The sequence below is a fragment of the Bison bison genome, unplaced genomic scaffold (genome assembly GCF_000754665.1).
Source record: "Bison bison bison isolate TAMUID 2011002044 unplaced genomic scaffold, Bison_UMD1.0 scf7180017864508, whole genome shotgun sequence".
NCBI lineage: Eukaryota > Metazoa > Chordata > Mammalia > Artiodactyla > Bovidae > Bison > Bison bison.
In genome coordinates this window covers 2,780,627-2,792,124 of record NW_011495064.1, presented here as the reverse complement: position 1 = coordinate 2,792,124, position 11,498 = coordinate 2,780,627, and the positions used below count along the sequence as shown (strand labels likewise).

The following is an 11,498-nucleotide window of genomic DNA, read 5'->3' as shown; positions in this document are numbered from 1 at the left end:
CCCGCCAGCCTCTCTGTCCCCTCTCTGCCCGCCTCTCCCCAGCCTGAAGGGGCTCAGAGCGCGCTCTCTCTCCTCTGTCTCCTGATCTCAGTGCCCATTCTGTGGGTCTCAGTCGCCCCTCCGTGTCTCAGCCTCTCCGCCCTGTCCTGTCCTCCTCGTGCTCTGTCTTCCCCTCCCTGCTCTGGCCTTTCCCAGGACCGCCTGCCCCCCAGCCAGCCCTTCACCTTGCACCTGACCCTGGCTCCTCAGGACCTGGGTGCTCCCTCTCCCAGGAGACAGAAGGGCTCCTGCAGCTTCCTGGGCTGGGAGGGTGTGAGGGCGGGGTGGGCCCTGTTCCTGAGTTCCGCCACCACTGGGGGAGGTGCCCTTGTGTGATTTTCAATTGAGGGTGTGATCACACTGCAAAGGGGCCCTATCCAGGTCGCAGGACTTCTAGACAGCCAGAAAGGGAACTTCCTTGCCCCCGCCCGAGTCCCCGCCTGGGAGGCTCAGGGGCCAGGGACCCTGGGCAGAGCTGGGGGAAGGGTGGGAACCTGACCTTTGGCTAGCTCTTCCCCTCTGACCTGTGCTCACTGACCCCAACCCCAAGCCCTGCTGGCACCTCTGCGGAGTAGAGAAAGGGGAGGTGGGAAGGGATCCTTGTTGCTGACGACCCCGGCCCGCATCCTGGAGCACGCAGTGTGCACAGGCAGCTTGCTAAGGTCCGTCTGGGCATCCAAACAACCCCATGCGGTGCGTGTGGCAGAGAAACGCACGTCAGCATTCTCCTCTGCTTTCTAACCTACAGAATTCAGGTTGCCTTGGGGGTGCAAATGTGCTCAGGTTTTTTTTTTTTTTTTAAAGGCAATCCTCACCCCTTCCCTGCAGTCAGGGTGGCTCAGTTCTGCCCAGCAAAATATAAGCATAAATCTTCCAGAGAGTTCTGTGAAAGTGCTGCTTTCCCGATGTAGGCACTCCCACATCCTCCTTTCCCCTGATTTTTCCTTTCTCTTGTCAGGAGCAAAGCCATGATGGCTGGAGCCAGAGCAACAACTGAGGGAAAACACACACACACACACACACACACACAAAACTGCAGACCTTGACTCCGATATCCTCAAGCTGCTAAACCAGTGCCAGCCACTGCCTAGCCCAGGTTTCTCAGACAGGAGATATTAATACATGCTCCTGTCTAAATGAAGCCACTGTTGTTTGGGGTTGCTGTTGCATGCGAGGGCAGGCAAGTTGAAATCTTCCAAGTGAAAGGCAAACTGTCACACCTTGTACTCTCAGCCAGTGAAAGAAAGTGCAGCGATTGACGGGGCTTCTCGAGTACCACCGGGAAGGGCGCAGCTCCGGCACAGCAAAGGCTGTGCAGCAGGTCCAGCCTCCGGACAAGCAGGTCTCCCCTTGGGTTGATGACCCAGCACATTCGATGGCACACAGTGTGTCTAAGAAAAGTTAGGATGCTCTGCTGGGGCCAGCGCAGGCCCCAATAGAAGCTATGGTTTTGAGCAAAACCAGGCTTGCTTTTTTTTTTTTTTTCGGCAAAAATCTCTTCTTCTTGTGACACTATTTTTGGCTCACTCCTGGGCCCTCAGGGAGATGGAATCTCTGACTGACACCAGGTAGCCCTGAGACCTCAGTTGCCTGTCAGGAGCTGAGCATTTGGGACTTCCCTGGAGGTCGAGTGATTTAAGAATCCACCTGCCAATGCAGGGGACACAGGTTCGATCCCTGGTCTGGGAAGATCCCACATGCTGCAACCAACATGCTGCCTGTGTGCTCCGCGACAAGAAAAGCCTCCGTGATGAAAAGCCTGCAGACTGCAATGGAGTAGCCCCTGCCCTGCAACTAGAGAAAGCCAGAGCACAGCAACGAAGGCTGAGCACAGCCAAAAATAAACAAACATACAAATTAGTAAATAAAACCTTAAAAAAAAGTAGAGAGAGCCAAATGTCCATCTCTCCCCCAGCTCTAAAGACACATGCGTGTACAGCACTCCGCCATCACACAGGTGCTGAGTATGAGCTCAGGGTCGGGGGTCCAGAAGCCCCAGGTAGGTGCATGTTCTACACACGGGCTCAGACCGGCAGATGCTTCACTACTGGAGCACTGGGGAAGTCCTGGCATCTCACTCTGAAATGTGACGTCGAGTATATCTTGGTCTTTCAAACGCATCAAACTTCTGTTAGCCTGTATTTATATATGCTTATGTATTACAGACAAGCTAATTTACCTTTCTGTCCCTATTCAGTTCAGTTCAGTTCAGTTCAGTCGCTCAGTCGCGTCTGACTCTTTGCGACCCCATGGACCGCAGTATGCCAGGCCTCCCTGTCCATCACCATCTCCCGGAGTTCACCCAAACCCATGTCCACTGAGTCGGTGATGCCATCCAGCCATCTCGTGCTCTGTCGTTCCCTTCTGCTCCTGCCCCCAATCTCTCCCTGCATCAGAGTCTTTTCCAATGAGTCAACTCTTTTTCCCTGTACCTTTCCTTTTTTGTAAGGTGTTATTATTATTATAATTATTATTATTATTGATGTGGACCATTTTTAAAGTCTTTGTTGAATGTGTTACGATCTTGCTTCTGTTTTTACGTTTTGGTTTTCTTGGCCAGGGAGGCATGTGGGATCTTAATCCCTCAGGCAGGGGTCGAACCTGTACCCCCTGCTTTGGAAGGCGAATTCTTAACCATTGCAGTCTGCTGCGCTGCCAGGGAAGTCCCCCCCGACACACCTTTCTACTACCACTTTTTAAACCAGGGATGCTGGTGGTGGCAGTGACTTTGTGATCTTCCACGGGGTCGACAAAGCCCCAGAAGAGATGAGCACCTCCCAGAGATGGCAGCAGTGGCCGAGAGCCCGGGTCTCCATCTGGGGGAGGGCGCAGGACTGTGTCCCTTTGTGCAGGGATGGCCACACTGTCATGCAGGAGCGGCTGCAGCTCCAGGGTCCCTGCCAGAACCGGTGGGGACGGGGGCGTCCCCCACAGCAGCAGGCAGGACCCCGGCCTTTTCCCATCCAGGCCTCTTCCTCTGGTCCTCTCGAGTTTCTGCAAAGTTCCCAACAGCCTAGAGCAAGTGCCTCTCTGCTTACACCAGCCCGGCTGGACCCAGGTTACTCTGTGGATGGTGTTACTATTCCAGGCTTATAGTTAAAAACACCCAGTCTCACAGGCTTCATGGGAGCCAGACTTGAGAAACAGATTGGTCTGATTGGTGGCTCAGCTGCGTCCCTGGCGAGGCCTCCTCGCATCCTAATAGGAAGGACTTTAAGATGCTGGGGAGATAAGCAGAGCAGCTCAGAGTCCCAGCCTCTGGGTCACTGAGGATGGGCCCCCGGCGTTGGGGGGGAAACACTTCTGGGCCAAGGACGGGCCCTCCTCCTGAGTGGGGTGGGGGCCATGGCCCTCTCTGTGCTGCCGGGACCTGGGTCTACCCATCTTAGAGACCACCCCTGCTGACCTGCTGCCAACCCCATGCTGAGGCTCTTCTCAGCCAGGGCTGACCCCCTGGGCCGCAGCAGCCACGGGCCTGGCCCTTGTCTTCATGCACCCCAGCCTCTGAGTCCCGCACATCCTGCCATGTCACAGAGGCTCAGGACACCTGTGTGTTCCACTGAGCCAGACCCCTGCTCCAGGGTGTCCCAGAAATCGGTGTCTCAGGCACCACTTCTGCTGATGGAAACCATGCCCACCTGCCATGAGGGCACAGTGCCCTGGCCGCCTGCCCGCCTTCGGGAGGCCCTGGCCCAGGACACCCAGCCAGGCCAGGCTGAGCATGGGGACAGAGCGGTGCTGAATGGCACAGCTGGCCTCTGCACCCAGAGCCTGGGAGGCTCCCAAAGGAGCAGAGAGGCACCTTGCCTGGGCACAGCTGAGCGTTCCACGAGAGCCCTCGGAATGACCACATCAACAGTGCGTCCCGGAGGGACACGCAAGGGAGCTGTTTAGACTGTGGCGCGAGGCCTGGGAGCAATGCCCAGTGGCTAGGGGGGCAGGCTGGGGGTCTCTGCTCCTCTGCTGCCAAGAGTGGCTGCTGCCTCCATAGACCCTGAGTTACCCCCATTTCCCACAGCTCGCGAGAGAAAAGGCAGGGAGAGTGCGTCCGGGTGGGCACCCTGCCCGCAGCGCATGGAAGACGCCCCGGGTCAGAGCCCTCACTCAGCCCTGGCCCGTGTGACCCATGGACTCTTGTGACCTTCCTGAACACTTGCTCTCTAGGTTTAGTAAAACAGTGCGGCCCTCCACGCCTGCCCCACACAGCTAAGGGCACGTTTTCCGTGCCCCGCATGCCCCCTCACGGCCTGGCAGGGTGTCTGGTGAACAGGTCGCCAGGTCGCCAGGGGAATGGCAGGGCTGGGCAAAGCCCTGGTGGTGTCCTAGGCTGTGCACCCCTTCCCTGCCCCCCTGCCTCCTGGCCGAGACCAGTCATTCAGCAAACACTTCCACACAGCTCTAGAAGGAGCTGCAGGGAACAGACCCTGCCATCTACAAACCCACCTGAGCTAAAGCTGGGACCTGTGGGTGTGGTCCCCTCTTGTGACCCTGGACACGCAGCCTGTTCCCTGGCTTGCTCTTCCGCGTGTCCACCCACAAGTAGGTGTGCAAGAGGCCTCAGTGCAGGACACTCCAGCACTGTCCTAAAGACCACAGCATGCCAGATGTTCCTCCTGGAAGGTGGAAGCTGGGGCTCAGCAGGAGAGAGTCCTGGGGCCAGGGAGAGGGCTGCTGGGTGGAGAAGACCCAGGACGGAGCAAACCAGACACGGGTCACCGAGGGGCTGTGAGGTCACAGGAGGAAAAGGAGCCTGTGCTGCTGCCAAGGAGACCTTGAGAATTGGAGCCTTGAATAAATGGATAAAGAAGATGTGGAAAATATATGTGTTCACTGGAAGGACTGATGCTGAAGCTGAAGCGCCAATATTTTGGCCACTTGATGCAAAGAACTGACTTACTGTAAAAGACCCTGATGCTGGGATAGATTGAGGGCAGGAGGAGAAGGCAGCAACAGAGGATGGGAAGGTTGGATGGCATCACCGACTCAGTGGACATGAGTTTGAGCAAACTCCAGGAGACAGTGAAGGACAGGGAAGCCTGGCGTGCTGCAGTCCACGGGGTCAAAAAGAGTCAGAGATGACTTCACAAGGACACAATGGAATATTACTCAGCCATTAAAGAGAATGACATCCTACCATCTGTGGCAACCTGGATGGACCTAGAGACTGTCACACTCAATGAAGTAAGTCAGAAATAGACAAATACCGTATGATATCACTTATATGTGGACTCTAAATACAAGGCATATGCGCTTATCTGCAAAACGGGAACAGACTCACAGAGAGAACGGACTTGTGGTGGCCGCGGCTCAGGGGCGCGACGGAGAGAGAGTCTGGGATTAGCAGATGCAAACTGTTGCTTATAGGATGGATAAACAAGGAGCTCCTACTGCACAGCACCGGGAACTGTTCAATATCCTGTGATAAACCACGATGGGAGAGAATATGGGAAGGAATGGGGAAGGCAATGGCGACCCACTCCAGTGTTCTTGCCTGGAGAATCCCAGGGACAGAGGAGCCTAGCGGGCTGCCGTCTATGGGGTCGCCCAGAGTCGGACACGACTGAAGCAACTTAGTAGTAGTAGTATGGAAAGGGATATATATGTATGTATGTATGACTGAATCACTCTGCAGCGGAAATTAACACGACATTATAAATCAACTACATTTCAATCAAATTAAAAATTTGTGCCTCCAGTGAGGTCACGTGGGGTCTGTCAGAGCAGTCTCAAGTCCGCTAGGCGCATAGGACTGGCCACACGAGGGCGCCACTGCTCACGTCTGCTCCTTGTTCCTACCCTGATGGAAAACAAATTGCTTTTACTCCGCTGCAGAAAAAACAGTCCGTGAAGATGGGAGCTTCCCAGTTAAGCTGTTTGCATGAACTTTTAGTGACTTCATGTTTCTGCTCCATCGCGAGAAGTGGAGAACCCCCATGGACCTCACGCGTGTTCACAGGCTTCAGGGCCTCCACGGAGGCTGCTGTGGAGAAGAAAAAGGCCAGAGGAGGGTGGCAAAGCACCACAGATGGCAGGGGCTCTGGGAAGCAGATGAGTGTGCTGTGGAGTAGGGGTGCAAGTCAAGGACAGGGGCCTGGCCTGCACACACGGCTGACCCCCCACCGTATCAAGCCTGGGATGCTGGGGGTCATGAATGTCCCCATTTTCCAGTCAAGGAGACTGAGTCTCTGGAAATCACAGAGAGTGTCTGAGACAATGAACAAGACACAGCATTCAGGGGTCCAAGTCCGCACCTTTTCCTTAAAGTCAAATAGGCAGACTCTCAAGCACGCCTTGTGTGTATGGTCACGGGGAGTGTGCGCGATACGTGTGCCTGTGTGCGGTGTGCATGCCTGTGTGTGCCCACAGGTTTTAGTGGGTGTGTATGAGTGTGAGTGTGTGGTATGAGCACATGTGTGTGAGAGTACGGGGCTGCACCAAGTCCCTCCTGCACCACTTACTGCATCACGGACACCCAAGTGCCCCAGCAAGAGCCAGGCCGCGTCTGTGCTGACAACGCCCGGAGCGCAGCCTGCGGTACACGGCCAGCCCTCGGGCTGTGCAGGCAGGACTGAGGAGGCCGAAGGCCGGGCCACCTCCTCACCAGGCCCCTGTAGCGGGGCATCAGCCCCTCTTTTCACCGAGGACTCAGGAAGAGTGTAATGCTAAAGGTCCCCCAGCCGGCAAGGCTCTGAAACCCCTTTCCATCCTCCTGGCTGGGAGAACCCCAGTGAGGACCCAACACTCCCTGCCTCCCTGGGCCCCTGCCTCGAGTTCTGTGCCCCGTGGGGCATGGACACCAAGGCACAGGGACAGGCGTGAGTGAATAGAAGCCCCTCCCTGCAGAGATCCAGGCTGGGGTCCTCAGGTAGGTCTCTGAGCTCAGGACAGACACCCACCCTCTCCCCAGGGGGCCCAGCCCCTACCTGAGCCCTGCGGGGCCGCGCTGGACAGGATCCACTTGACCAGGCAGCACCGCATCAGGGCCTGCCGGGTGAGCCTCGGCCGCTGCCACTTCACGCCCTCCTTCTTGCTCAGTGGAGTGCGCCTGGGCTCCCCCAGGAGGCTGCCGTCGGACACTTTCATCACCTCCTGCAGCAGGAACAGGCAGAGAGACCGTGAGCCCTGGTTCACCAAGGGCACCTGCAGATCGTCCCCTCCAGATCCTCCTCCTCGGGGAGGTCCTTCACTCCACACAGGCCCTTACCTTCCGGGGGCGTGTGAGAGGAGCCCCCTGGCCCACTGGACGATTCCCAGGGCACCACTGCCCCCAGCGTGGGTCACCTCCTGCCCCATCTCTCAACCCTCCCCCTCTCTCTCCAAGAAGCCTCTGTCCCTGCATGGCGAGGCCACCTTGCAAGCGCAGAGTCCGCTGGTGATCCAAGCTGGAGGAGTGGGCTGAGAAGGATGTTCAAGGCCACCGTGGGGCTGGGCACCCCTGCTCGCAGGCACGCTCCCTGCCAGCCTCGCTAGGCTGATCTGTGAACACACACTCCCTCCACACAAGCCCTGCTCATGCTTTACGATCCAGCTAACAGGGATTCCCCAGATGGTCCAGTGGTCAAGAATCTGCCTTACAACGCAGGGGACATGGGTTGAGTCCCTGGTGGGGAAACTAAGAACCCACGTGCTGCAGGGCAACTGAGCCCTCGGGCAGCAACTACTGAAGCCCGTCCATGCCCTGGAGCATGTCCTCTGCAACAAGAAGCCACCACGATGAGAAGCCTACGCATCACAGTTAGTGAGTATTCCCCACGCGCCACACCTAGAGAAAGCCCGCACGTAGAAATGAAGAGCTCGTGCAGCCCCAAATAATAATGAATAGATTAAATAAAAATGTGAATGTGTTAGTCGCTCATTCGTGTACTCTTTTCGACCCCATGGACTGCAGTCCACCAGGCTCCTCTGTCCATGAGATTCTCCAGGCAGGCATACTGGAGTGGGGAGCCATCCCCTGCTCCAGGGGATCTTCCCCACACAGAGATAGAACCTGGGTCTCCTGCATTGCAGGCAGAGTCTTTACAGCCTGATTCACTAGGAAAGCCCAAGATAAAAATCAGTAAAACTTTAAAAAAAAGATGCAACCAGAAAGCCATCTCCTGCATGAAGCACCCTGGCCTCTAAAGCTGCGGGCGTTGGGACTACCCTTGCATCCACATCTCCACCACGCATGGACTGTGCAATGGTGACTTGCTGGAGGAACTCCCAGCTGAGGGCAGGGTCCGTGGGCTTCTCCACGGGGCACCTGCTCTGGCACATGATGGGGCCCTTGGAAGGAGGGAGGTGAGGGTCTAGACTGGCTTATCAACCTCCACAGCACCCCGACACAAGTCTGTATGTCAGTCAGAGATCCCAGTCCAAATCCCTCAGTGACTAAGCCCAGAGAGGGGGGTAGATCCACACTGGGCCACACAGCAAAGTCGGGCCTCCTTGCTTCACTCTAGAGCCCTCAATATTTTTTGCGTTCGTGCTCAGTCGCTCCGTCGTGTCCGTCTCTTTACGACACAAAGGACTGTAGCCCGCCAGTCTCCTCTGTCCATGGGACTCTCCAGGCAAGCATACTGGAGTGGGTTGCCGTTTCCTGCTCCAGGGGATCTTTCTGACCCAGGGATTGAACCTGGGTCTCCTGCATTGGCAGGCAGATTCTTTACCACTGAGCTACCTGGGAAGCCCCTGATTATTATTATTATAATTTTTTTACCCTGAGGCAAATAGAGGCTGCAGAAGGGCCTGACGACTTCCCTGGGAGGGGGCACGTGGATGGAACCCACCACTCTACACTGCGTAACCATCTGCAGAAACAACTCAGACAACTGGCGGATGGAGTCTTGGGGCAGGGAGCTGCGGGTGAGTTGTTGAGATGCTGGGCTGTGAGCCCCACCGAATGTGGGTCAGGAAAGGACAGCCAGCGGGCACAGTGGACCCCAGAGCTGCAAGACTTGTTTTCCTGCATTGATAAGTGGAGCACTCTCACCTGGCCTGCCCTCCCGTAGCCCATCATTGGCCCAGCATCCTCAGCGCCCAGGCGGGCAGCAGGGTGGCCCCTCTGGGCATCTGCTGAGTCTGACTCGTTGCCTGTGCGTCATGCCCCCTGCTCAGGATGGCTGTGCCCCAGTTGTGCCTGTTGGGTCACGGCCCCAGGTCGCCCCCAGGTTCGCTGTACTCAGTACGCGCGATCTGAGTTCCAGGCGCGGGAGGAAGCAGCGCCCCAAAGTGGGCCCTGGTTCTGAGTGGGTGGGCGGACTGGCCAGGATGATGGTGGTGATATCCTTCCAGGGCCATGGGATTTCACTACATTTACGCGTGCTCAGTCACTTCAGTCGTGTCCATCTCTTTGCAACCTCAAGGACTGTAGCCCGCCGGGTTCCTCTGTCCATGGGACTCTCCAGGCAAGAATACTGTAGTGGGTTGCCATTTCCTCCTCCAGGGGATCTTCCAGACCCAGCGATCCCACCCATGTCTCCCGTGACTCCCACATCGTAGGCAGACATTTATACGGTCCTGAAAAGTATATGAGTGTCTGAAACACATCACAAACAGATGTACATTCAGGCAAGTTCTGCAGATGCAGAGACTCCAGCACAGCCCCTGCGATGGGTGGGTTCTTGGGTACAAGGACCAGAACAATGCACCCAGGTGGATGGTAACTGGAGAGGAATCAATGGTGGGGGACCCAGGCCATTCGCAGCCTCCCCGGGACAGACAGAGCCAGGCTTGGAAGACAGACCAGAGCAAAGAGCAGGCTGACGGACAGCCAGACCTCAGTCATGGACACCCGGGGGCCAGGACAAGGACCTCTGTTGCTGCTGGCGCGGCCATCCAGGGACACTGGGCCTGGGACCCCCCCACTGGTGTCACCACCCTGTGGGAGTCTTGGCTGAGTCACTGGCTCCTGGTTCAAGGTCAAGAGCAAAGGAGTCAGACTGTCCCAGCCCACGTCATATGTCTCCTCTCTGGCTGCAAGGAGAGCTGCGAAAGCAAGCTTCTGGCCTTTTGGGTTCTTGCCTGTCCTTTGTGGTGGCTTTCCTAAACTTGACGAATAAGAAAAACCCTACAAACGTCCCCGAAACTTTGGAGTCTGAGCAAACGCTCAGGTGAGGAGAGGCTGGTGCGCTGCCTCCTGCGGGCTCTCGTTGGCTGGGGGAGCCCTCCAGGAGCTGAGCTGGCTCATGGCCCCACGAGGGCAGTCCGTATTTGGGGCTGGGCGGTGGGCCTCCTGGTCAGCTTTCGATGAAGCAGCTGTCTAGACCCAGCAACACCCAACCACTTATCCTGACTTTTGCGATCTTTCCAGCCAGGTCCCAGCTGCCCGTCCCCCCCGTGGCTGTTGCCCCCACAGGCCGCCCCTCCAACAAACATGCTCAGCAGCCCCTCCACGCTCTTCCCTTCTCCCAGGCTTAGCCTGGCCTGCTGTCGGGGGTGGTCAGTGGTGCGCAGAGCTATAGCCGGACTGGGCTCACCATCCCAACAGGGCAGAAAGGGGCTTTGGTGGGGGTGGCCGGAGGCCCCAGGTGCCAGGGATGCTGAGGGAGGCGCCCTACACATTAACACACACACACACACACACACACACACACGTGCACAGGCCCTGCTCAGGCTGACAGAGACCTTCTCCATTATTAATGATCTTATTCGGGAGAGAAAAGGCCTCAATGAATCAGGTCTTTATTTCAGCCCAGGAGGCAGGTGGGGGATGATGGGCAGCTGGCCCTTCATGATTTCATGAATTCTTTGCTGAACACTCTGTACGTGGGCTGAGTGGAGAAGGTCAGAGGGGAAACCCAAGACGGGCTCAGAGCCTGGGCAGGAGCTGTCTGTCGGTGCCCCTGCCTCAGGACAGCACTGGGTGGCCGGCACGGGTGGCCCTCACGGAGCCCGCGGCTAGTCCTGAGGACTCTGTCTTGCAGTCAGGCCTGGGCTGCTGTGCTGAGATCCTGAGCAGGTGACCTGGGGTTCTGTCCTACCGAGACGGGGCCATGCTGGGAGGGCCCACAGGGCGGGCGAGAACCCCACTCCTGCACTTCTGGGCCTTAAGGGCACCTCGTTGTTACGACAACTGTAGGAGGTTGGCAGCACCCGCCCATTTTAAAGATGCGCAAACTAAGTCTCCCAGGTGGCTTCCCAGGTGGCCCAGTGGGTAAAGAATCTGCCTACAATGCAGGAGACACAGGCTGGATCTCTGGGTCAGGAAAATCCCCTAGAGGAGGAAATGGCAACCCACTCCAGTATTCTTGCCTGGAGAGTCCCATGGACAGAGGAGCCTGGCAGGCTACAGACCCTAGGGTTGTAAAGACAGGACTGCGCGACTAAGCACAGAAGCACAAACTAAGCCTCAGATGCCTGGGGGCACGCCAGGGCCATGCTGTACTCGCGGCCTCCTGGTTCCAACTTTCAGGGGGTCTCAGCCATGGGCGGTGCTGCGCGGCTTTCTGAGGCCTTGGAAGTGGGGGAGGGACGCCTAA

The 11,498-nt window shown here is 57.1% G+C and overlaps 1 protein-coding gene across 1 annotated transcript in view; it reads right to left on the bottom strand.

Moving 5' to 3' along the window:
• Window positions 1–11,498, bottom strand: part of KCNIP3 (Kv channel interacting protein 3, calsenilin) — a 96,357-nt gene that overhangs the window by 74,050 nt on the left and 10,809 nt on the right. Inside the window, exon 2 of the mRNA XM_010829572.1 lies at window positions 6,963–7,128. Within this exon, the coding sequence (XP_010827874.1) occupies window positions 6,963–7,128 (166 nt within the window). The remainder of the gene's footprint in view (window positions 1–6,962; window positions 7,129–11,498) is intronic.